This window comes from Dendroctonus ponderosae, unplaced genomic scaffold (assembly GCF_020466585.1).
Source record: "Dendroctonus ponderosae isolate FM_Combo_2020 unplaced genomic scaffold, Dpon_F_20191213v2 Dpon_F_20191213_22, whole genome shotgun sequence".
Taxonomy (NCBI): domain Eukaryota; kingdom Metazoa; phylum Arthropoda; class Insecta; order Coleoptera; family Curculionidae; genus Dendroctonus; species Dendroctonus ponderosae.
In genome coordinates this window covers 45,088-73,037 of record NW_026018385.1, presented here as the reverse complement: position 1 = coordinate 73,037, position 27,950 = coordinate 45,088, and the positions used below count along the sequence as shown (strand labels likewise).

The 27,950-nt window shown below is 32.6% G+C and overlaps 2 protein-coding genes across 3 annotated transcripts; both read left to right on the top strand.

The window, feature by feature from the left end:
• Positions 1-1,379: 1,379 nt before the first annotated feature.
• On the top strand, positions 1,380-11,066 carry LOC109534525. Of its 2 annotated transcripts, none has more exons than XM_019900253.2 (4): positions 1,380-1,726; positions 6,339-6,602; positions 7,473-7,640; positions 10,328-11,066. In XM_019900253.2, exons 2-4 carry the CDS (start codon positions 6,346-6,348, stop codon positions 10,494-10,496), a joined length of 594 nt encoding a protein of 197 aa, XP_019755812.1. In that variant the 5' UTR covers positions 1,380-1,726; positions 6,339-6,345; the 3' UTR covers positions 10,497-11,066. The 2 variants fall into 2 exon arrangements, with proteins under 2 accessions (XP_019755812.1, XP_019755811.1); XM_019900252.2 differs by lacking the exon at positions 1,380-1,726 and adding an exon at positions 1,756-1,935.
• A 2,987-nt stretch (positions 11,067-14,053) lies between these two features.
• LOC125503665 (lysosomal alpha-mannosidase-like) lies at positions 14,054-26,229 on the top strand. The gene is made up of 18 exons (XM_048664397.1): positions 14,054-14,188; positions 15,582-15,792; positions 15,858-15,960; positions 18,720-18,801; positions 18,884-19,069; positions 19,129-19,334; positions 19,391-19,527; positions 19,586-19,719; positions 19,779-20,007; positions 20,209-20,408; positions 22,089-22,306; positions 22,369-22,562; positions 22,615-22,946; positions 23,001-23,277; positions 23,329-23,458; positions 25,498-25,607; positions 25,664-25,813; positions 25,871-26,229. Exons 2-18 carry the CDS (start codon positions 15,604-15,606, stop codon positions 26,168-26,170), a joined length of 3,177 nt encoding a protein of 1,058 aa, XP_048520354.1. The 5' UTR covers positions 14,054-14,188; positions 15,582-15,603; the 3' UTR covers positions 26,171-26,229.
• Positions 26,230-27,950: the final 1,721 nt, after the last annotated feature.

Genomic DNA, 27,950 nt, shown 5'->3' with positions numbered 1-27,950 from the left:
TACATTCCATTAACTCTACTATCTCTATGATTTATTGGAGGATAATGAAAATTAATTGCCGTTTTACAATTCCCCAAAAATTCCTATATTATCTCCTCCAGACGCAACTATTGCAACTGACACATTGCCGACAATCGGATATTTTTCAGGGGTCCAAATAATTTCTTAATCACTCAAATTAATTTAACATTTAATTTATATACACTTACTATTGAGATTTGGTAAAAATATCAACAAGTAAGGTGTAAATTTACGGTAATTGTTGAAGATTTTAGTGGACAAAGTTAAATAACGAATATATTAATTAATTAATTGATCTGTCTGCTGCTTTCTTTCACTTTGTTCTTATTTTTCAAGTTCATAAAGGAATAGATACTTAGTAGAATTGATCTAGAGCATCAAGTTTTGCGTAGTAGACTTTTACATCTTTTATTCTACTCTACTCTACCAAAAACGAGACTTTCGATTAATTCAGTTAATAGTAATGAACTTGATAGGTAGAATAAGGAGAAGTCGTCGGTTAAAGATCGTGAACGCTCAGAAAACGCATAAAATGAACTGAAAATATCGCTTATTTCGAAGCTGAAACTTTTAGCGTGTTTTTCCATTAGTTTCGTTGCATTCCTAGCTTCCTTCAGATCACAGTGATGTAGATTCGATAGAAAAAATCGACCCCCACCCTTAGAAAATTTTCGGCAAAAAGTGAAATTTTAGCTTGTGTGTTTTTTGCGCTCAATCGATTCATTTCGCTTCAAGAAGCTCACAAAAGTGCATTTATAGTGTTTGGATAAATAATGAGGAAGAAATCGTCGCTTAAAAATCGTGAATGCTCGTGAAAAACAACGCCTAAAGTGTACCGAAAATATCGATTATTTCGGAACTGAATCTTCTGGTGTATTTTTTAACTAGTGCGTTGAATTCCCCCCTTCCTTTTGATCACAATGATGCAGATTTGAATGCATTTTTAAATTTATATTTTTTCAAAAAATCGACCCTTAGAACATTTTTGACAAAAAATCAAAATTTTACATGCGCGGATTTTGCGCTCAATCGATTCCTCTCGCCTTAAGAAACTCACAGAAGTGCAAGTATGATATGCAATAATCAGGAAGAAATCGTCGCTTAAAGATCGTGAATGCTCTAACAACGCCGATTCCTCTCGCCTTAACGAGATGCTTACAAAAGTAGCTTCATTTTTTCAGCCTTAAACTAATGTGACGCTGCAAACTTGCAAAAACTTCCATAGGTTGTGTACTTTTCAACAAAATCTAAAATGTTAAAAGGAATAAATTTGATCCTTTTCGCCGACTTTCAAGCTTCCTTTCTTTCAGACCTCCCTTGTTTGTCTCGGTTTTGCCACAATAAAAGCAATTTTACTACGGATTGTATAGAAAATGAATATCGAACGGACCAAATCAATAAATAACCCATCGAAATCTTTATTAGCAGTTCACGGTAATGTACAAGTCTATATTGTTATCCCCGCGAGCTGACTCCTACTTGACGCTTGTTCCCTTATCTTATCGACGTTGCGTTTGCTTTTCTCTCAACAAGTGCCGGATAAAAATTGATTAACACTTCACTACCATATAGCATTTATTTCAGATTTTTTACATATCTGGATCCGAAATTTGTGCAAATTTATTTAACCGTGGTGATGTACAAAAATCTTTAAATATAATAAGCCATTGGATCAGTTGCTGAATGGAGCAAGTTGGAGCTTGAAGTAAGTTTGTTTATTATTTTGATAGATTTTTCGCTTTGAAATCGATTAGTTTGTCGCACATTTCCAAACAGTTTAGAAGGTCGGGAGCAACAGCAAAGTGTACTGAAAACTATTATTGAAATAACGCAAAATTACAAAACAATCAAACACGGAAAATTTGCCTGATACCTGATTGATCAGCGGGAAAATGTGAACGTGATGGTTAGCAGGTGAATGCAAATCTGTTGCTGTTTACATTTACATAAATCATGCCGCATTTAACATAATTAGACATTTAAATTGAAAATCGTTCTAGGCAATGTTTCCAGTTTTGTTCTGTTAACTCAGACGCTAATTTTATAAATATCAGTTGCTGATAAAGATTGGCAATATTCAAAAACTTTCAAGAATATGACTTCTGATTGAGATTCAAGAGGATTCGAAATGTTGATATGAGTAAATTGTCGATAATTAACTAATTAGTAAAATTTTAAACCGCGAAGCGACTATCTTTCAAGCATCATACCAGCCCCAGCGCCTCATTCCAGAGATATGTTTCGCAATTATTTCCTAACCCAGTATGTTTATTTGTTGTTGTTTCCTTATCTGGAAATACTTTCTGTTGTTGATTTAATTGCAATTAATTTAATCTTATTCACACGATTTTATGCATCGGGCCATTTATTGAAGTTTGTAGGTATCAAAATTGAATTTGGAGAATCTAAGTTTGATCTTTCTCTTTAAATTCTGTCTTGTATTAAGCTAGGTATATAAAAGAAACCTAGATGCAGGCGCCTATACATTGCCCATCAGGAAACAAAGTTGATTATAATGCAGTTAATACTGATTGATTGTTAGAAAGCAACTGCAGAACGATCTTGAGGATTTGTGTCAGACCATGCCGCAAAAATATAAGCAATTGAAACTGAAGTGGTTCAGGTGGCAGTGGCGTTTATATACAAATATGAAACACATTTTACCTAAGATTTAATACCATGATAAAAGCATGTTTGAAGAAAAAGTTTAGACTTCCACGAAACGACACACTCGGAAACTAAATGAGAGATAATCTACCGCTTTTACATGAAGCCATTGTTTGTAAATTTAAAAATACGGGTAATATTAACGTGCCCACAATCCCATCAAAAACTGTATTAATGTATAATGTTTTCTGAATAAAAAAAATTTAATACCATACAAATGGTATTATTCCATGAGAAATCCAATATCATCAATACCTAATTGCTATATTGCTGAATTTACAGGTGTTCTTTCTTGTAAATAAATTAGGATTCGCTTTGTAAAATATTAATATTCACATTATTTATGGCCGAATGTTTTTAGCTTGAAACTGAAGTTGATTAAAATGTTATATGCTCTGCCGAATGATACTATCAACTATTGACCATCTTCAATTCAAACGTTTGGAATGAGATTCACATACTTTTACAACTTTTTCGTGAAATCCTCAGAAGTGTCTAATGTATTAAAACTGTAAGCATTACAAGCTCTTTAACTAAATCACTAGAGCACTTACCACTAAATCTAATTAAATATTTTTTATATTATATTAACTATATGATCCAAAAGGTTACAAATAAAACAACAATGTGTGGCGACGTTAAAATTGCGATCCCTGTTTAAAATAATGTTCAAACTCCCCCATTGGCTTGCAATGTCTGCCCATATTTGCAAGAATTTCATTCATTTCTCAAAACGAAGAAAATGTTAACAAAAAGCTTTTTATGTTTTATTTTATTAAAAACTGTGCAATCAAGCACCGCTTTAAAAAAAACGTTAATAATTGATAACCTTTTCAAATAGGAAAATTTCAAACTGTTTCACTTTGTTAAAGAACAATTCAATAATTGCAAATAAAATAATACTAATAAACTGATAATAAATAAATAAATACATACCGTACCATCGGTCAAATAACTAGCCGTTGTCAATGCAGTAAAGTTTTAATCGGGAATACCCTAATCGGTAAACCAATTTTTTCACTCAAATAGTAATCGAACAATTCGTTCATGAATAATTTTCTCAGTAAATTGACTTCTGAAACTATCTCTCAACCAAAATAGAAATGATTACTTAGTTTGTGTTTCAACTGACTAGAATTCGTAATTTTTGAAGAAGTGCATTGAAAAGATTTTAATAATCACTGATATCAAATAATATCAAAATAATCACTCATACTGAATATATTTTCAAGGTTTCAAGGTTTTTTACAACAAAAATAGTAAATTTAGGTCAAGATAACGCTTTTTTTTAAGTCATGTCCAAGAAACTGATAAAATCAAAATAGTGTCATGAAACTCAATATAAAAACTATACTCAAATTTGACGCTAAATTTGGTAACAATTTTTATATTAAATTTCTTAAAGAGAGTACACACTGCACAACTTATCGCAATGAGAGACTTGTTAAGTTTATTTTTAAAATTTGGTCAATTAATCGATTTTTTTGCAAAAATGGAGTAAATCGTCGCAATAATCTAAAGATAAAATATTCCGTCTGATTTTCGAGTTTAAAAACGGCGGAAAAATCTGGTTGTATTTTTTTTATTTAACCCGCAAGTTCTTCATGGCAAGGAAACTTTGTACTTTCCCTTAGGCGCCGAACGTTAACACTTTTAAAAGTGATGCGATAGAATATTTATTTGCTCTTGGTTATGTGGATGATTTCTAATTCTTCCGAAGTTTTGCATTTCCTGGCTCGTCATTAGACTTGAATCGCTTAAATCGATTATTCTGACGCTATTGAGTTTTAGTTTTTCAATTATATTTTAATATAATAGAAAATGTGCTACGTAAATTCAAGTTTTCGTTTTCCTTAGTTTTCAATGGTGATTCGGAAACTGTATCTGCTTCTGTTAGAATACGTTTTGAGTTTCCAAGCCTCTTCTTAAACTCTGCGCCTGAGTTTTGTGATCTTGTGATGTTTTAAACTTGTATCTAGCAGCAAAAAAAGCATAAAAACAAAGCTGAAAACTGTTCCATTTTCATAAAAAGAAGTAAATTTTCAGGGGTGTCCATGCAGCTAGATTTTTTTCATGTCAACTTATTCAACAAATAATTCAATTTCATAATTTTTTCGAGCGTACCTACTTAATAGGAATAATAGGCCGGATCGGCCGTTTTTTCACCTATTTTAAAATGAGAGTTACTACAGCAATTTTCGTATTATATGGGAAGTTTTGTGGTTTAGGACGGCGTAATTTCGAGTAAAAGCGCAACAGTTGAAATTCTTTACGCGTGCAAAATGTTGATCCATTCCATAATTGTTTCCTATTTACTATTTCCATTTTGAAATACGTACTTTTAGTAATCAATACATTGCATACATTTATTAGTAAAAATCTACTTTGCATCCAAAAATTCAGCATTTTGACCAGCCCTCAATAACTATTTTATTTTTCGCTCAAAAACATTGTCTTGAACCGGAAGTTTCAGAGCTTTGTTCTTACTGAAAATCTTAGTCATTCAATTTTTAGAGAAAAATCCATAAATACTTTCCACTTTGTGAAAAATCAATGGCAGGCAGGCTTTTTCTACAAAAATATCCTGTTCTGTGTCTATACGGGCGCCAATAGTACAAAAAATAGTGTTTTATTGTAAAACATTTTGGTCCAGTGGCAATTAACGTTCATTTCATTCAATAATTCAAATATATTTAGTCGTTTAGCAACAACGAATATTTTCATACGAAAGTTGAAGGAAGTTTTGCAGTTCTAATGCTGAATTTTTTGTCGCTTCTGACGCTATAGAACTTTTCATCTTCTAGGAAACTTTTATAAAACTGGTGGTCACAGACTGCAGATTTTTTTTCAGTTTTTAGAGTCTGGAAACTTTTCTAGAGTCCGAGATTGGCTTTGGCTCTTCTGGGCACTTGCAGCTCAGATTTATGGTTTCTTATAAAACCTTTTCTTTCGCACCACTAAAATGTTTGGTTTTTAGTCCTTAGAGTGTTACGATGTGGCACTGATCAATTTGCTGTTGAAGTTCATTGTAATCGAACATCGACAGCATACAAATTCTTCGGTGTCCTAAGAACATTCGGAGATTTCTTCTTTAAATGTATGAGAATTTTAATGTGATTCGTATCATTTAAAGGAAAAACACTTGAAGCGAAAATATCATGCTCACGCAGCACAAAATTATTTAATCAGGGATAAAGCGAAGTCATTAACAGAAGTTTGAAATGTTTTTTTTTAATTATATGTTACAAATTAAAATGTACGTGCTTTCAAGCAGAACAGTGACTCATTTAGTCAGAGTAAATTAAATATATTGTTGTACCTCTTATCTTGCCTGATGCTTATTGTTACCTGTGAACTATAAACATGCATGCATACTTTGCAATTTCTGCAAACGTAATTCATATTATGTTTAAACTAATACGTTCTTATCAAATCGATTATTAAAACAATAGTGATCTGCAACCGGAAAGAACACAACCGGATTTATCTTTCATTTTGTCAATCGCACTATCTGGAAAAACCGGCGACACACAAGATTTGAAATTTGAACTTTATAACTAGCAGGAACTCCTAGAAACATTATTTACTAAACCACTGTCAGTATTGTCTGCTAAATTTACTATTATTTGGTAAATGCAAATATCTCTCAGTTCCGCAATGCCAGCTCCAAATGTAGAACCGTTCACCTCATCGAACCAAAGAATAAGGAGATCAAACGTTTCTCTTCCTGAACGCGCAACGCCTCTGGAAGCTTTACCGACTACATCAAGAAGAAACACGATTACAGAAGGAAATGGCTCAAAAGTTCGGAAAAAAGTCAAAGCACCTGTTACGCCCAGTATTCCAGAATATGAAGTGACTGATGACAAAAGCATTTCGTTTACGGTGGAAAAGGAAACGAAAGGCGTAAGCAGGTATAGTAAAAAAATATATGCGAACTCACAAATATGTAAATAGTCATGAACTTATAAAGGCAAATATTTCCCATAAACATAAGTAAGTAAATTTGAGACGTTTTATTCTTTGGATTATTTGTTTTTTTTTTTCTTCATTGTCACGGTGTAGTTCTAATATTTTTGGAAAATGTATATTTTCGAAATTTTTATGTAGAAGAGTGATTTTTCTTTTAAGCAAGGTGAAAGTGAACATTTCTACATTGTTACATTGTTACATGTATAATGTCAATCAATTATTTATGACAACATAAACATTTTTACGCAAAATTCTTTGTAAAATAGAAAATTGCAAAGGGATTAAGAAGCTTTAAATTCTAGACAGCGGAAACACACTCTGTATTGTATTTTGGCTAGATTTTCAGTTGACTGACTATAATCTGATAGTTGATATATGTTTTTTCAAACATCATATACCAGCTGAGAGATCACTACATAAACGGATAATGATGTGGAAAAAAAATCTTGATTTCAGCGAAATAATTTCTAGATTTCATATCCAGTCATTTCATATAATTATGACTTTCTTTAGATGCGTCTCATCTTCTTAAAGTAATTTGCTGATTAGCAACAGAAATGCCTATTTGAATATAAAATTTGTTTAACCGCTCAGAAACTAAGCTAGCTGCGATGTTCTAATTTTCTAAGCACCTAACGCAAATTCATGATTAATCGCAATCTAGTACAAATTTAATTGTCTACTTTAGCGCTTAATTCATCATATTTCATCGCATGAGCGATCTAAATTACGCATGGCATTCATAAATATTAGTACATTGTAGCAATGTTTATGAAATGACACATAAGATAATGACGATTTATTTATTATAGGAAAACATCGGATGCTTCAAGATTGAGTGCGGCTAGCAGCAGAAGCAAAATATCCCACAGTTTCGACAACAAAGCTTTCGATGGAAAAGAAGGAAATTTGATTAGAAATGAGTCTGCGAATAATAGCATCAGAACTGATTCTCGAGCTCCTAGTGTTAGAAGTTTAGAGTAAGTACCAAGGATATTATAAGCCGATTGTAAGGGCATTTAAAAGGTTAAACCGTTTGCAAATACAATTTTAGCGTTGGTAAAACCAACACGCTTCTTCTAAATGCTTGGTGGTTCTTTAAATAATACAATAAATTATATCATTTTCACAGAAATCATTCGAAAGAGATCACTCAATTGGTGATAGGTGAGGTGATCAACCTCCTGAGGGAGTAATTTCCATAAGAACCGAGTGTTACATTGTACTTTATCTAATACTAATCGGAACAAATATTTTAAACAAGTGACATAAATACAGGGTGGTTCATAATTGGCCTAATTCCTCTCGAGGTGTTGTCTGGCGGTGTTTTAGAAGTACAGAAAAACAGTAAAAAAATTAATTGCAATTAAAAACTGAGAAATTTGCAAAAACTTATATCAGAAAGACGGCAACAATGTTTTTTCAAGGTAATCTGCCTAATTAACATTATCTAAAACCTGTTGCTTCGTAGTTATTAAAAACTCCGATAACCGTAAAAATACAGAAAGCGAGAATAAAATAGACAAGGATAAACGGTAAATTCAACAGGATTCGGTGACTGTGGAACGTACTTTTTCAAAATGTCAATTATTGTCCTCATAACCTCTAATTGATGTTTACAAATAAACATACAATTGAGTCATTAACGCCAAACAAGTTAGTGCCTGTGTAATCTCCTTATTATCCACTCTTATCGAGCAGCTTCTCGTCCTCGGATAATTAACTCCTGCTCAATTTGTACCGGAGTTTAGTAATCCATTGTTTTAATGTGTCCTTGTGCTGTGTGTATCTTACATACGTGGTAGGAATGCAGCCCTTCCTCGGTATTTGTTTGGTGCCCGGGAAAGTGTCAGTTGTTGTGCTCTGAGTACCCCTGAAATGCTCTGCTGCAATTATGTCAATACTTGTTGCTTTGTGCCTGGAACCCAAACATATATTGTCGACCACTAGCTTCCTGTAGCAAATCTCCAGTGTCTCTTGCCCTTTTTTGGCGTGAGTTCTTACAGCTTCTGCTATGTTACTGTGGCATTTCCCGAGAACTTATCGCATATCCGCTAATTCGTGAAAGGAGCTTCAAAGTAAGTCGCAGTTTGACAAATTATTGACAAATTTATTCTGATTTATTATCCTGACTTCGTGTACTTGTTATGATATTCTTATCTTTCCCGGGTCTCAGTCAAAGTGTGAAGTACAAATTTTGAACATCGTTTATTTCATTACGTTTAGGCGAGATGGCGCCGTAGTCTCGCCGAAACGCAATGAAATAAACGATGTTCAAAATGTTTACTTCACACTTTGACTGAGACCCGCGAAAGATAAGAATATCATAATTATTGACAAAGGCTATCTACCTGTAACTATCTGTTAATTACAAAAACATCTTTGACGCTTTGACTTTACATCAAAAAGTTGTAGAAGAGAACTTTTTAATATCAAAAATTTTCGTAATTTGAAGCAAAGATCGTAATTGTTCTTTCTGAATACTGAAATATTCAATAATGCCAATCAATCATGGGACCATTTAGAAGTAATGCTTAATAAGAAAGTTGAAATTGGATTTTCAGTTCCAAACAGTTAATATCTTCTAGAAATTATTGAAAATAAATGTTTCAATATTATTCTCGTACTCTATAAGTGAACCCCTATTACGCCTTAAAAGGAATTACGCAAATTTTGAATCACCCTGTATATAAATTAATTTGGCTATTTGAAGTTAAATCGTATTGCTTATCTTTGTTGCAAGATAAAAGAAATATTGCTCCAGGAGCTCCATGAAGAGTTACATTTATATTGCCTGGAGTGAAAGTGGTAGATTTTGTAGAACGAAATTCGTATGTACGTTTCAAAAAGGGATATAATTTGCTATAGTGTTCATAATAAAACGATTATTTTTTATAGCGTACTTCATACCCCTGAGTAATATACTCAAAGCGAAAATGGCTCGTATTTTAAAGATATCTCATCGAAATATACAGAATTAATGATCCCGAAAATTATTTCACATTTTTCATTAGCTTCTGACCCGTAAATGATTTGTACGTGCAAGAAAAGGACGTCACACCAAATTTAATATTTTTCTAAGTAAAATATTTTGAAAAGCGGCAATTTAAATTGATTTTTGTTCATTTTAATAGTGCGTTAATCTTTGAAATTTTGACAAACTAGGAATCACTATTGGTATTCCAATCAAAACAAATTGCAAACAACTCGAAATAATTTGTCAACGTACTTACCTTATTTGACCCACTGCGACAACCATAATTAATCCCTGGTGATTAGTGACCATCACTTTGCCTTTAAACCTCTAAACTGAACACCCTGTCTCTCAACTAAACACACTCATAATGAGTATAACACTGAAAAGTCCTGAATAAAATTTTTATATACTTTGTAAATTTTAACAGAACATGTTGAAAAATCCCAGACTTTCACTTGTATAGCTTGTAAAGTAAGAACAACTCGTAAATTCTATACCCATTATCGAATGCTTGGTTAGAAGCCTAAAAACTAACAAATTTGCTATTTTTTAATTCAAAAGTCCCGGTTCTCAAACATGTTTTGCGATTTGATTATTGAAGCATTTATATATTTTTTATTTTATTTATTTTCTTGATTTGTGGGCACATTTTTTGCGCTATTAACAGACATTTATAAATATTTTTTTCAGGATCTACAGAGAACAGTACTGTTGCTGCGCAAGAAGATCGAAATGCGAAAAATCTCTACTAGTCACTGTAACCGTATTAATAATTATAATAATAGTTCTTGTCATAGTTATAGCAGTGCTAGCTTCAAACAAGCAGTTGCATCAACTCTTCAGCGTAGCAAATAGATGAAGCCGAGCAAGAATTGACGAATAATTGTTGATAAAATCTTGTAAAGGGCTTCAACTAATTGATACCTTTATAGTTTCTTATGCCACTCGAAGAACTCTCCAAAAAAGGGAAATGTGTCTTTGCATCAATATTGGAATTAATACATATATAAATCAATTGAGGGGCATGTTGGCAGAGTCCATTGGAAGCAAACAATATTTCAATAAGCTACTAGCAAGCAAATTTATAAAATTTGATGAAAGTCGATTGACTCATTTATATTTCTATGCTTTGGACAGCAGCATCTGCTAAACAAAGCATTTGACCTTCGTGATATTTACTTCAATTTTTCCCACTTAAAAAAATTGAACTATAAAAAATGTATTAGTATCATTACTAAAAGCAACGCATAAAATTACAAAACTTTAAATAATTTGGGGTGTGGGATGGGATTTGGACTGGCTTGGATTTGTTTTGTACTGTGTACAAATATGTATAAGTATAAGTGACAAAACAGTTTTGTATGTATTTTATAGAATGTTAAACAATGTGTAGGTATGGTTTATTAAAGGTAACCTACAACTTTAACAATCTGGTATTTTCCTTTTTTGGTCAGGAAAAACATTTTATCAACTAGTAGAACCTTGGTTAAAAAACTTATCTTCTTGAAAAATTGATCTGATTAATTGATAAATGATTAAACGGTCGAAGTTGTCTTCCGCGTTCCAATGGTTCTTCGGCCGGAACTGTTGCTGTATTTATACTATATTGTGTCCGTAAAACGGTGGTAGGGATAGAGTGGGGAACAGGAACGCGCGGGGAGCAACGCAATGCTCGCCTGCAGTTCTTGTTTTGCGCACTACCTTCTTCTTTTCTGCTGAAGTTAACTGGAGGTTTGAAAATCTCAGTGGCTTCCCTGGTCAATCTTGGAAATAAGTGATGTATTTGGTCCAAAACGACTGCTTCTATTGAGAGAATTTAATCGCTTCCTCTAAGTGCGTGCTCCGCTACAGCAGATTTTTTGGTCTGTTTTCTGGTGGAAATGTATGCAGAACAGCAGCTTCATGGAATTCTGTAGACTGAACTGGGCTGATTGACGACTTAATTTAATAACATGTATGTTAGAAGAAAATGTGTATTTCTGAATTTTTTGAAATTAACTGGGCATGTAAAAGAGTATGTTTAATAATCGCCCAACTGAGCTATAATTCTGGATAATGCTTTATCGCAAATTTCTTGTTTGAATAAAGTAAATGATTTAAAAAAAAATAGTGAACATATGGTTTCAGTGGTTAATGAGAGACGAAAAGGTCAATGTGATTTTTTTCGATTTTTGCCCGCAATTTTAGCCATTCATGATCAACGTTCTGGTATTTTTTGTCAATAATTAGGTGCCATTTTCTATACAAGTATGCCATGATTATCAAAACGGCGAAAAATGTTCTAAAGTAAAAGTTGCAAAGATCAATAAATAAAGGAAACAAAAAACAGGTAATTTTGACTCAACAAAACACTACAACAAACGGTATTCTCAATTTAATCCTACATAGGCGGCCAACTTCTTAAAACGGGAGTTTTACAGATCAAAAAATCGAATGAGTTTACTTTATAAATCATATTAAAAAAATGCTTTCCCCATTAAATACAGGGTATTAAAGATTGACCAAAATGTTAAAAATAATATTAATTGAAAACAAGTACGTGTATGCACATACACACTAGATAAAATTCTATAAAACTGCTATCTGGTATTAAGTGTGTAGGTAATTCATAAAGGTCGAAAAATACCCGCGAATGAAAAATAAACCCAAACCCCCTTGATATTTTAAAAAGGAAATTAAAAGTATATAATATAAATAAGTAGAAATAATTGAGATGGAATAAAACAGACTAAACTAAAATTGCTTTTTCACGTGGTCATCCACACAGTTAAGTGCTAATATTTCGCTTGTTCTGATTATTTAACGGTTTTGAAACAGCAATTTTAGTTTTGTCTGTGTTAACCTACTTGAATTACGTATGTCGTTTTCGTTTTTGAAATATTTAATGAATGAACACTTGATTGACAAATTTTGGAAATCCGAACTTCCACATAATGTACAAAACATTTTCACTTCGACCGACGAAAAACTCAGCTCGGCTCTGATTTTTAGTAAACTGAAATTCAGTTTCGGATTGTTGATTGAATTTCGGAAGAAAAAAGTCTCAATTTGTCTACACTACTCTACTGACTTATATAACAATAAAAATACAAAATTTTCCAATGATTGTTTTCATTACTACTGCCTGTATGAAACATTTTGAGATAAGTAAAAATTAATTTAGTTTTAACACACGAAGATCACAAACGAAAAATAAGTCTGTGAAAATATCCTACCTTTAAAAAACTTGAAAGTAGAGTCCTTTTACTCTACACCCTGTTATTTTAGTAATAAATATAATGAATAATTTGTTTTTTATTGCAAGTTTGGTTAGAGGCCAGCAACAGAAAAATTATCTGCAAATGAAAAGGGTTTCAAATAATTATGAATTATAATTAATTTCCTCGCACCCATGAATTTCGTGTTTGTAGTTTTTTTTTAATTTTAATTATGCAGAATGTGACCTTCATTATTAAAACATACTAAGAAAATTACAACTTTAAACAACGTGTATTAATTATTTTTTTGCGAACTAGCTATATATAGGCCGATTTACGGGGAAAAAATATAGGCTTAAGTCCCGTATCAACGACGGACCGCAATATGCTTTAAAGGAATCTCAAGATCGTTTATTTCAATCGTAATTGTTTTTGCCACAGAATTCGCCGACGTTCATGTTGTTCGGAAAACAATAATCTAATGCAATGGGGAAAACAATCTAGAATGAACTAGGGCGAAAGGGCAATGTATATCTGGGACGTGTTGTAATAAAGGTCTGTAATTTTAAGTCCTTATCAGTACGACTGTTAATTGATATTTAAAATTTCAACATGCATAGCCGTTATATTATTATTAATGGTTACATGGCAATTCCCAAATTAAAATAGTGTATTGTAAACATTCTTAATTTTCTCATTATTTTCGAATTACTCTTAGCAACAGTCCTAGTCCTTAGTCATAGTCCTATTATGAAAATACTTGCTTGACAAAATTTTGAAAACCAAAATCTGGTTTAATTGTTTCTGTAATTTTGAAACGCGATTATTCGAAAATCCTTGAACCAAAAGCAACAAAGTAGTAACTAGAAAAGTGCCATTTTCCCATTTAAGATTCTCAGGGTGACATCTACCCCTTCTAAGGGGTTGAAACAAGGAGGCTGAAAATATTAATTTAAAGTGTCCCCCTTACAAATAAAATTTACGGGTCTTTCCGAGATTTTTCATATTTTAAACTGCAAGAAAGTTATTAAGAGTGGGAAGTTTTTAAATTGACACCCGGTGTACTAAACTGGGACATGTAAAACAACATCATGTTTCGACCGAAACCTATTTGGTAAAAAACAATTGATTAAACTGAAACATAAACATAAAATAAAGTATCAACGATAATGACCACAAATACTGAGATATAATTCACCAATGAAAGTAGCGCAATTTATCAGAAGTGCTTCGCTAATCGACGCACATAATGCCGATTTGAGTCTGCGGCATTGGACATGGTCATTCCAGTTCGTCAATAGTTTATGTGAAGTTGCCGATCGAAAAGAAAATTGGTTCCGTGGGAATTTTAAATGTAAGTATTCATTAGTAATACATGGAAATGAGCAGTCGACAATCATAAAAAAATTATCACTAGCCTAATTACAGAAGTTCTGTAATTAATTCCTAGAGAAATTGAACGATAAAATAATAATAATAAGTGAAAAATAAAATACATTAGTCCTTGAATAAAATGCACCAAAAACGTATATTCATAGTCCGAATTAAATATCCGTAAACTATCTTTGTTTATTATTATGACCTTCTTACTCGAAATGGTTTAACCCTTTGACACTGTCTTTAATTAATTTTGTTGTTGTGTAAACGTTCTCAGTAAACTTTCGTTTTAAGCAACTATTTTAGGTATAGATTTGTAATATTATATTTGTAATATTAATTGATGCCGGTTTTATGCCTAACAAATAAGTGCACGTTCAGTACAACCAAAGTTATAATTTCCACGCTAACTGGTAAATATTTAATTAGTTGTACTTATTATATTTCCAGTTGTAGTAAAGTTGGACAAAAATTAATGGCGTGAGTTTTTCCAAACTAGACGTTTCGATAAACTCCAACAATTAGCAATAATTTGAGCACTAATTTGATTTACAACCAGCGGCAACTTGAAAGAGAAAGATAATAGTTGTGGTCTTGAAGTTTTACAGAAAGTAAAATAAAAATTTGTAATAAAAAGTTAAAACAGAACGTAAAATAAAAATTAATTAAAATGCATAATAAACGCATTACCTTAACGGTATCGCAAATTATTTAATTCTTTTCAAAATCTAAAGACACTTGTGACACACATGTTTAGAGTTTAGGGAAATTTCAAGAATATTTATTTATGTAAGACTTGGGAAAAAGGCAACTTCTATCATTGAAAAATATTAAAAATCGGTTTTGTACACAATTTAAAAGTTCTAGAATTATTGAAAATTAAGTTCGATAAAAAACTGTTAATCGTTGTTTTGAATTAATCACAAATGTAAATATTATTAAAAATATGTGAATTTTTAAACACTATTTCCCTCTGGCAGGAATTTATGGCTAGTAGCTCAAATTAAAATTTCTACTTAATCAAAATTAAATCAATCGCATTCCATTCAAGGATTTCTCAAATTTGCACGACACTAAATGACACATACATAATATTAATTAATAGTTTATTAATTAACGTTGCAATTTTTTGCAACATTGTAAAGTAATAAATGTTAACTAAATAAGAGTCAAAATATACTGATATGAGTAAACTAATTTCCACCATCATACCCAGTTCATACCACAATACATATTTCATAGAATAATGAACTTTTGCGACAGATTCTGGTCAGATCAGATTTTTTGCGACTTAGAATCTGGTTTGAGACATAATTGTGTAGTAACGAATCAAATGGTTTAATGTTACTTTTAATTCTTTATCGGCTTAGGTAACTAAGGAAGACATAAACCATGCATTTTACTCTCATTGCTTGGAGCACCAGTTTCATTGGTATGATAGCCTGTGTTGCTCCAACCTCTACCACTACATCAACATCTTGGCCTATAACAACACCTCCGACTCCAACAACACCTCCGACTCCAACAACACCTCCGACTCCAACAACACCTCCGCCTCCAAAAAAACGCTGTGGATATGAGGCAAGAAATGTTACTTAAAAAGAAACCTTAACCTTCTAAGATTCGGTAATATTAACATGTTCTAGTCGTGCCATCCAATTACTAAAGGAATGATAAATGTACATATTGTACCACATACCCATGACGATGTCGGGTGGTTAAAGACTGTTGACCAGTACTTCTATGGGAGTAAGTAAAATATTAATTTGATGTAAATTGTCAATAAATTAAATCGGAAAATAATTGAATGCTAGAGCACAAAGTACAGGATAAAAAGCCAGAAATTTAAATTGTGCCTAATCTCTTGCCAACAAGCCAAGCTCCAAGTTTGATAACAGTTATTATTAACATACTGTTCTCTTATTTGATTATAGATCAATAGCCCATGAGATATGCAAACAATATGGTTTATTAACTGTATCTTATTACTATTGTTGATACAGATATCAAAATCATTTTTCTTGTATGTTACTTACATATTCGCAACAGATCAATTCAAATTTAATTAATTAGGTGTTATTGGCAAATGGTAGACTTTGATTTCTATTGGAAATTTTTGAAAACACCTTTTGAATGTCATAAGCCAATAGCAAAGTAAAGAAAATCGACTATGTAATTCTCAGACAATAAATTCGAATATTTTTCTTGAATTTTTTTAGAAGTAAAAAATCGCTACATTGAAAAGTTTTTTATAATGAATAAGATTGAAGAGCGTTTTCAGCAAAAGTACGCGAAGAAGCGTTTATATAAGACGCGTTATTTTCTACAAAAAAAAACATTTTAGAACTGCAACAAATTTCTTCGACAAGAGAACTGCAATAAGAATAGAGAAAATACTACTTGGCTACTTTTGTTTTTCTTATGAAATTTTGGAAAAAATAAAAATGTTTTGGATAATATTAGATCAGAAACGAAATATAATCGAAATTGAAAAATATGACAAATCCCAATAATCAAATGATTCAAGCACAAGAAATTGCACAGGAAAGAATGTAGTGGAAGTATGTACAGGATGGATACAATTCTGTACTGATTATTGAATGTATTAATTAAAATTAAAATTAGTTAACACACCCTATAGATAATCGGTTAAATCTCAAAATTGAGCAATTCGTTTTAAACAAATTCATGACTGCACATTTGGAGAATTTCAAACAGTTTCGTAAAAAATTATGTAAATGGCAAATGCGAATAAGGTGATTTGCATTTTCTGCTTAATGCCCAATTTGAAAATTAAAGAAATAATTATATTTGGATGAATTCATACAGACATGAGAAATATAAAATTATTTAACAGAAACCCAAAAGTGGACAAAATATTGTCATTCATTTTTCATAAAATGTTTTCCGAACATCAGGATAAATAAATCCGATAAATTTAAATGGTTGGCGGTTTCTTACCTACATAAGATCACCAGAACTAAATGGAGCATGTATGTCTTATCGTCGAATGATAATTCCACAATGAACAAAAACAGAAAGACAACGATAAAGGAGAGCATTATTGAAGATACGAAGAATACAGAAAAATACAGAGATAAAAAGACTGAGCATCCATGTAAACCTTACAATACCTACAAAAATTGACAAATAGAAATCCATTAGATTTTAAGGTGGTCAAACAGAAGTAAAATCACAATCATACAAAGCAGTCGATCAGTGAAATTTCTGATGAAAAAAGCTGAAAAATATTGCAGCTAAAAAGGAATAAAAAGAGCATATCTGTTAATAAATGAACACTATTAGTAGAAGAACAAAATAATGAAAAAATCAAGAAAGTTTTGAGAAAATCGCCAATTCGAGATATAAAATCAGATAAAGTACATGAAGACTGAAAATTTGTATTAAAAACCTGATGACGAATTAAACATGAATGAAATTCATACATATATATACGCGGCATATGATGATAGATATTAAATAAAACCATAAATATGGAAATGATTGATTTAAAATGAATAAGATGACGATTAAAATATAATAAAATAAATAAAGCCCGTAAAATAATGAGTGAACACGTGATTTTGAAAACCATAAATTATAAGTAAACAGACAGATTTATCATGAGAAATGTAGGGACGAGCAGCAAAATAACAGAACAAGAGTTGGACGCAAATAAACAGGATAAACATATGATGATAAATAAAATACAATATGTTGGTAAATAAAAGAATAAACAAGCAGGCGGAATAGAAGCTGACACTAAAAGAATATAATAACAGACAGAAGAAAGATCTTGATTGAAGTGGTCAAGAAAACGGAGTGATTAAAGCGTAGAAAGTTATTAGAAAAAAGCAAATCCCAGATATTAAATCAGATAAATTACATGGAGACTGAAAACTGCCATGAAACGACCTGATGGCGAACTGAAGATGAATGAAAGATCGTATATGCGCATTTACCATATGATTAAGTAGAGTCATACTTATGCAGAATAAATGAAACCAAAAAATTTAACATAAAAATACATAGATGAATGGTATCGGAAAACGAAGTCACTGACATACGAACGACAATGAAAACGATAAAGAGAAACACGATTAAATAATCAAACAACCCCAGTACGGACTGGCTGCAAAAGAACAAGAATTATGATATGAATGATATGAACATATAGCGACAAAATGATGATATAGATATGAATAAAGAAACAGGCAGAATAAAAACAGACACCACCAACCAAAATCATTTAAAATGAATGAAGGCGAATGATTAATGCCATTTTCCTTTGAGTAATTACATACATTTTCAGATGACATAGTAGTCATTATGGTGAGCTTGTTCTATACGAAGTACGCAATTACAGCGCTCCGGAGAAGCTTTTCCGCACGTTCTAGCTAAACGATTTATAGAAATATAATTTCATACCATTCTTGCAATTTTTTCTTAATACACGCCACGATTTATGCAAATAATGTTAATGTCTCCTATGAAACGTCTCTTTTCAGGTAATACCAGAAATCAGAATGCAGGAGTTCAGTACATTCTAAATACTGTTGTCGACTCACTTCGTAAAGACAAGAACAGGCGGTATGTATCCATTCAAAAAAAAAATAAAAAATAACCAGGCCTAGTTTCGACTGGTCGCTAATTACTATCCGGTATATTTCAGATTTATTTACGTTGAAACAGCATTCTTCTGGAAATGGTGGATCAAGCAACATGACATCGTAAAATCGAGGGTGCGCAATCTGGTCAACAATGGCCAATTAGAATTCATCAGTGGAGGTTGGAGCATGAATGACGAAGCAACCACGCATTATCATTCGATTATCGATCAAATGACTTGGGGCTTACGGTGAATATTCTTCTGAAGACTTGCTCGATAAGCATTTGTCCACTTAATTAATGCTGCAGAAAATTAAACGACACATTTGGTGAGTGTGGAAGACCTAAACTAGGCTGGCAAATCGATCCGTTTGGTCACAGCAAGGAAATGGCCAATATATTTGCTCAACTCGGGTTCGATGGCGTGCTATTAGGGCGCATTGACTACCAAGACAAACAGTATAGATGGCAAACTAAAACCCCCGAAATGGTATGGAGAGGAAGCGAAAGTTTAGGTAATTCTACTCCCGTTTATTTTCGCAACTTGTAATGATATTTAAAAAAAATGTAGGTGAAGCCAGCGAAATATTTACTGGCGTGATGTATAACACATATGGACCGCCTCCCGGATTTTGCTTCGATCTTCTTTGCAGTGATGAACCTTTAATTGATGATAAAAACAGCTTCGAATACAATGTTGACAGCCGAGTAAATAAAAAACAATCGGCTTCTTTCCCCACATGTTTTGATTTGAAACAATTTTTAGGTGAATGACTTCTTCAGATATCTGGATAACGTCACCAAGGTCTACAGCACTAACAATGTTATAATTACAATGGGAGAAGACTTTAATTATCAAGATGCCGAATCTTGGTTTGTTAACTTAGACAAGCTGATCTAGTAAGAATTGTTAACACCCATAAGTGTAACAAAGAGATGTGAGATTGCAATTATTTCAGTTATGGAAATCAGCGCCAAGCGAATGGTTCTAAATACAACCTCATCTACTCCACACCATCTTGCTACGTAAAAGCGATTTATGATGAAACTGAAGGGAAAAACGCTTGGCGTCTGAAGCAGGACGACTTTTTCCCATATGCTTCTGATCCGCACGCTTTTTGGACCGGGTATTTCACGTCAAGGCCCGCTATTAAGAGATTTGAACGATATGGAAACAACTTCTTACAAGTACGTATCAGGAATAAATAATCTAAATTTAGTTTTTCTCATTAATATACGAAGTACTTAAGTACCTTCATTTTACTCTTCACTAATTACTATTATCTAGTTATTCAAATGAGTTATGCCCTCTCGCGTATTATACTGGTTATAATAAATTGTGTTATTGAACCAGAAAACATTGAGGATATATTAAATTGGTCGTTTCAGGTGTGTAAACAATTATATGCATTAGCTGACCTGGGGCCTGAAGATCGAATTGATTTAAATGCTTTACGAGAAGCGATGGGTGTAATGCAACATCATGATGCTATTACAGGAACTGAAAAGCAACATGTGGCCTTCGATTATGCTCGCCACTTGCAAAAGGGTATCGACGAATGCGAAATTATTACTACCGCTGCTATTAGGTAAGGCTGACATAATTAAAAGCAGAATCAATACAGTTTGGCTGAAAAATTTCGAGATTTACAGAAATTAACATGCCTGGTAATAAACATGGTGTGAACCTTTAATTAAAATCAACATCAGCGTTTGTAAAAAACAAAAAAAATTACTTCTTTACAAAGTTTAACACCCGGTAACCAGACAAATGCTTTGTGTTTGTATTGTTGCGTTGTTGCTCCTGCTACCCCTAAATTGGGTGATTAATTTAATTAATAGTTTATTGCTTGCAATGCGCTTTGTCCTTAGAATATAAATATCTACATTTTTGGAGTTTTTCAAATACAATTGTGACTATTGCATGTTATTTTTACAAAAAAAAAATCCGTTGAATCACAATGTTACTTAGTCGAAAATCTAAAAGTTCTGAGAATTTTTCTTCAAATGTTTAATTAGGACAGCAGTCTTCAGAAATTCAGAAGAATGCTTTTGATATCTACAGGGAATAAACTTTCTATGTGTAATTTTGAATCAGTATCTAATAATTAATAATTACTTACAACTGATATTTTCCCGCGAGTGTCTACAGTTTATTGTACAACTATTTTGCATCCGCTGTATGTTGATACATGCATGTATCTGATCTGATCTGTTGTATCCGCAATTTATAAAGTTTTAATTTTTACCTGTTTGGTATATTTGTCTCCTATTTGAAACAATATTGCTAATGTGACTAATTAATTTAACATTTTCAGAAGGCTGAAACATATTTTTTATTTTCTAATATCCGACTACGCATAAATAATAGATAGAGAACAAATTCAATTAAAACAACATTAACGGCAAATTAAATGTTCATATGAAATATCAAACACGGGTTGAGTGTTCTGAAGAAATTGAAAATACTTTATGATCTATAAGGTTCAATTCCAAGTAAAAACTTTCAAATATTAACAAGCTTTATCAAGAATGAATATTTGAACACAGTTAAAATAATTCTAGACATGCTTTATATATTCCACAGTCTACACATGATTTTTAGTACAGATAAATTTTAATTTTTTTAAGAAAAATTTTCAAGACATTTAGGAATCAAAATATGTATTTACAGTTGAAAACCCGAATTGAAGAAACTTTTGAATTCCATCCATATTTTTCTCTTTCTGCCTTTCCTAATTTTCTTTTTTAAGCTTTAATTTTTCTAATCAGATTTTTCCAACGTTAAAAAAATATCAGAAGCTGCGAATTAGACGCGGCTACTCAAAACGTAATAACTGATAAGCTATGAAATACAAATAAATTAGAACAATACAATTTAAAACTTTAAAGAAAGAATTGGGGTAAAAGTGACCCATCCGAAAAATTAAGAAAAAATCGATTAATGTTTAAAAATGAATTCCGTAATTCATGAATTGAAAACGTTACAAGCAATTTAAAATGAATGAAACATTGTACGTATCTAATCATTTAATTGCTTGCATAATATAGATTTGCTGAATTTTGAATTGTCCATACGAAAGCCAAAAAAGAAATACTTAGAATTTAATACTGTTTTATGCAATATTTGTACCTTCTGAAGTACCAAACATATTTTAAAGCATACATATGGCCGCATTTAGGAAATTTAACGATTCAAAGTCGTTGTTGAAAACGGAACGACTTTCCAAATTTTTTTAAAAATTTTATTAACTTTTTATGTTTTATAGCAAACTTGTAAGCAAAACAAATCCTCTTTTTAATGAGAGTACGCTCGATTTACTGAAAGTCAACACTTGTCCATTATTAAACATCAGCCAATGTGCAGAAAGCGAAACTACCAACAAGCAATTCATTGTTACTGTCTACAACCCGCTAAGTAGAAATGTAGACAAGATCGTACGACTGCCCATTCTAGGAACTGGCTATTCTGTACACGATCGTGTTGGTAAAATAACTGCAAAATATTCACGGTAGTTGAGGTTACCAAAATTGTATTTTACTTTTTAGGTGAAAATATCACTACTCAAATTGTACCAATACCAGAGTTTGTAAAAAAAATTCCTGGGCGTACAAGTAAAGCGGATTATGAACTCCTCTTCATAGCCAGAGCCTTACCTCCGCTTGGATGGAGCTCTTACGTTGTAACTGATATTTCTCATCTTCAAGACCAGCGAGAAATGCCTTACGAAAACAGCGACTCAGTAGGGATTATTTCCAGTCAAAATCAAAACTTTTCTTAAATGATGTTTTCAGGAAAGCGAAGTTTTCATAGATCCAAAAACCGGCCTGATTACATCGATTGTGGTGAACGATGTGAGCGTACCAGTAAGTCAGAACTTTTACTATTACAACGGATTTGTTGGAGATAACGACGACTTTCAAAACCGATCTTCCGGAGCGTACATCTTCAGACCTGATGGACCAATCGTGAAAATATCTGAGAAAGCAAGTTATAAAATATATTCAGGAAAAATTGTTTCTGAAGTGCATCAAGTGTTTAACGAATATGTTAGTCAAGTTATCCGAGTGAATGCTATTGATAACTATGTGGAGTTTGATTGGGTCATCGGGCCGCTGCCACAAAAGTAAGATCATCTTAAGTATTAATGTCTGTCATTAATAGTTTTATTATTGGATAGTCAACAACGAGGCATTGAAGTGGTCACCAAATATACTTCCACCCTCAAATCAGACTCGATTTTCTACACCGACTCAAATGGAAAAGAAAATCTTAAGAGAGTTAGAAACTTTCGACCAACATGGGAGCTGAACGTGTCAGAACCAATTGCAGGCAACTACTATCCCATTACTTCACAAATTTCCATTCGAGATGAGGATGCAGATATGGATTTGGTTGTTCTTGTGGATAGAGCGCAAGGAGGCTCAAGTCTTAAAGATGGGGAAATTGAAGTTATGGTAAAAATCCCTCCAAATCAAAGAAGTCTCTTGTTTCATTGAATCTTGCAGCTTCATAGAGTCTGTTTGCACGATGATGCCTTTGGAGTGGGTGAAGCACTAAACGAAACCGCCTTTGGTAAAGGCCTGGTAGTAAGAGGGTCGCATTATGTCACCGTAGGACACAGGCAAACCAACAACAGTTAGTTTTCTTATTAATTTATTCAACAAATGATACACTTTTAGTGTTTGAATTACTCACACAATTTATTCTGAACAAACCTACTTGAGTGGATTGGTTTGGACTTAATTCGATTTGAACGGAAAAATGTTTTTTCAGTTACTTGCGTCTTCCAATGCCGTAAAGCCAAATTTTTTATAACAATGAGATCGTTAAAAAGTGTTTTTTATATAATAAGCATGAATATAGTGTAAACAAATGGCGTACACGATCCCAAACAGTTAAGACGAGTCGGTAACAAAAGTTAAATTCTTAGTAGTCCAAACAAGGTTACAGTTATTGGCAAAATAAAAATTAGGTAACAGTAATTTTTTTAAGCAAATTCAAAATAAAGTTGAGAATCAAAACTATAAGATAATCCTAAGCATTGATTTAAGAATCGCATAATCCAGAAAACTAGAATTGTAGAGGATCATTCAAACTATGCAAGATAAAAGATTAACCGCAAACTTTTTATTAATTAAAACTAAATTACTTGCAAATTTATTTATTTATGAACTGACATTTTACAAAATATATAGTATTTATATAATATGTATAATGTACAGAGAGTCTCTGAACAGCACACTCTGTATCTTTGAACGAAATCATAATCAAAGTTGCGTTATGCTAATCGGAAAGTTTCTTCATACACTATAAGTAAGTTCAATTATATTTAGCATCATTAAAGTCATCGAATAAAGCCAACTATTCCTTTTAGTAGTGTTGTTAAGTCAACTAATCCTCATTTAAATAAACACTTATTTAAGTGAGGCAAAAATACACCGCAGAAACCCTAAATTTTCAATTTCCTGTATAATAACAGAAAGAAGAAGAGAATAATAATAACTGAAAGCGTTCCACTAAACCTCCTCTAACATTAAAAGATTTGAATTTTATGGAAATATGCGAAAGAAAGTTATTATACAGGGTGATTCACAACCTTATGGTTTGTTAAAACAAATCGAGTTTCCATTTAAGATTATTTTCTCAGGTCCATGGTTCACATGATACAGGGTCTTAAAATTTATCCGTAGCTAAGGCGAGTGGTTGTGAAAATCTACAGGGTGTTGTTTTTTCTAGAGACATACCCCCTTTTACCCCAACCAACTTTTTGATGGTGCGCCACTGATTTCAATCGAACACATTTTTGCATTACCTGTTCAATTTAAGAATTTTCTGTTCCCTTGCAGTTTTTTCGTATCTGTCTTCGTTTTCGAGTTATTTGCACAAACATAAGTCCATGTAAGGTTTCCGGGTGATTTTCTATGATTTTTTTATAAATGTTTTTGTCTTTTTGTTCATATTTTTTTGTGAAAGCTTCAACTGCAAGTTGAAGTTAAAATAGGGATGGCTGACGAGTTAATTTAATTTACAATAATTGGGGTTTATCGGCTGTAAGCTAATACAAATAAAAATAAACGAAAATGTAACAAATATTTCAATTTATTATGAAATAAATTTTTACATGGACTTATATTTGTGATCAGACATACAAGAGATCAGAAAATTTTTAAATTGAACAGCCAATTCAAAAATTTGTTCGGTCGAAGTCAGTGGCACACCACAAAAAAGTTCAGGGGGGTAAAAGGGGTACGCCTGTAGAAAAAAAAACACCCTGTCGATTTTCACAACCAGTCGCCCTGCTTACGGGTAAAGGGTCCAAACATTAGCCTACGTTAAAAATGTGAGCAAAATATCTCATAAACTGTAGGAGCCAAAGAGAAAATTTAAAAAAAATTTAAACTTTAACACCTTGCATCTCGTGAACCACGAGCCTGAGAAAAAAAATTAAATGGAGACTTGACTTGTTTTGAAGTTCTCTACAAGCACCTGCTCGGTGTCCATAAGATTGTGAATCACTCTGTAGTTTATTATTCGGAAACCATGTAACAAGAAAATTAACTCTGCTTATGCTGTAAATAATAGTTTTTGAACTAAATCAGCTTAAGTTTAGTGTTCTGTGTAGCATAAAGCGTTTAACCTTACATGCAAAAAAATATAGTCATTTTTATTTTTAGGTGAAGGAATTGCAGCTATTACAAAAGATATTGCCCAAAGACGACTTTTGGATACATGGACCTTTATTACACCATTCACTAATAATGATGAAATTTCTAATTATTCGCAAGTATGAAACCCAATTGCATTAAAATAATACAAATATTACTAACAAGATTCGTCCAGTTTTCAGGACTTACACAATCTCTTCCACGCAACGTGCAGATTTTGACTTTAGAGCCTTGGATTGGGTTCAGTTTCCTGTTGAGGCTCGAACATGTATTCGAGAGCAATGAGGACGCGGAATTATCACAGCCTGTAGTTGTACCACTTGCAGTAAGATCTGCTTTACCAACCGGTTTGCCACAAAAAAATTGATTGACTTCCTTTCAGAACCTGTTCACTCCATTCGAAATACTATCAGCGGAAGAAACAACATTAGGAGCTAACCAATGGTTGAAAGATAGCAACCGTCTCCATTTTGCTACCAATGGGAGTCTAGAAGACTTGCGTTATGAAGACTACAACATTGTTACAGACTTCAATTCAGCAGTTCCAAAACTCTGGACAGAAGAAAATATCAACAATCGCCTAACAAGAAGCACCGTTATAAATGCTTTTGACGATCCGTTGAACATTACCTTGTCAGCTGGGCAAACACGAACTTTTATTATACAAGTAAATAACAAATGATAACTGATTGTGATTTACAATTTTATATAATGTATTGAATAAATATTGCGAACTCAGAATATTTCTTGTTAAACTTCGTTTTCAGGAAATAGTTTCATTCCTTTGATATCAATCGTTTTTTTTTTCGAAGAAACATTTTTGGCAATTTTAGCAGTAAATGGAATATAAACTGTAATATTTTTGCATGTTTTATGGACTACCAGAAGGCGTTCGATAGGATAAAGGAATGTGGGCATGGATGATAAATATCTAAGCATCATCCGAAACCTTCACTATTGGAATCAGTTAGCTACTATTAAAATTAATATGGAAGAGCAAATCGACACAGTAAACATTCTTTGAGGAGTTATCTTGTCACCGCTCATATTTAGTCTAGTCCGAGGAAAACTTTAAAGAGGCCCTTGAGAATGCCGAAATAGGAATTCTGCTGAACGGATGACGAATGAACAACATCCGGTACGCAGATGTAACTGTGGTTTTCACTGACAACATAAACAACTTACAAGAACGAATGAACAGAATAAAGGACGTCAGCAGTAACTATGGCTTAGAAATTAACATTAGCAAAACCAAATTAATCGTAATCAGTAGAGAAACTGGAGAAAGATACGACTTAACGATCAACAACACACCAATAGACAGAGTAACACAGTTCACCTATTCCTAAGAGAGATAATCAATGATAATTGGGACCACACACAGATCAGGTGCAGAATAAAGAAAACAAGGGCCACCTTTGGCAAACTGTTTACAAGTCACGACCTCAACATCGACATCAAAATCAGACTCCTCCGATGCTGTATTTTCTCGATTCTTTTCTATGGGACGGAGTCATGGACATTAACCGAGGCAACACAAAAAAACTCGAATCCTTCGAAATGTGGCTTTACAGGAGGAGGTTGAGAATATCATGGGTGGACAGAGTCACCCACAGAGCAGTGATGGAGAGAATGAAAAAGGAATTGGAAGTAATCAACACCATTAAGTGAAAGCTTGAGTACCTCCGACATATTATGAGGAACAAAAGCAAATATCAACTTTTAAAGTCCGTCCTCCAAGGGAAAGTTTCTGGCAGAAAACCACCAGAAAGAAGGAGAATATCATGGCTTAAAAACTTAAGAACGTGGTTCTCAAAAACTACTATTGAGCTGTTTAAAGCAGTCGTGAACAAAGTCATGATATCCAGGATCATCGCCAATATTTGGAATAAATATTGGCATTTCAAGAAGAATATGTAAAAAATCTTTATTGTATGTTTTTACACCATCGAGCAAAAAAACTCTAAAACAATAATGTCAATAACTGGAAAAGTAAAAAAGGCACGACGAAAGCCCAAAAGAGGGACTAATTTATATTTATTTTTTTTAAATAACTTGACTCGAATAATTTTCGCTCATATGTTTTTCTTGAGCAGAAAAACTTCATCATCTTCAGTAAAAGCACCTATTTAGGTCTGTGGGTTTTCGGTTAATACATGGTGGCAAAAATAAAACACTATTTTTTCATTGGCCCATGAAAACTACACAACATCAGAAAAACTTTATTTTGAAAACTCAAAAAGTTTGAATAAAAATCACGCGAATAAGCCACAATAAAGCCCACGTATTTCTGATGCTTCAGAATTGAATAATAAGTTTCGACTATAATTTCTCGGTGTATGTTTTTACACGATCGGTCAAAAAAACTAAAAAATAATTAAGTTGAATATTGGAAAAATAACGACTTTAGTGGTTATTTTTCCCCAAGCCCAAGTGTACTCGACGGCTCAGAATTCAAAGGC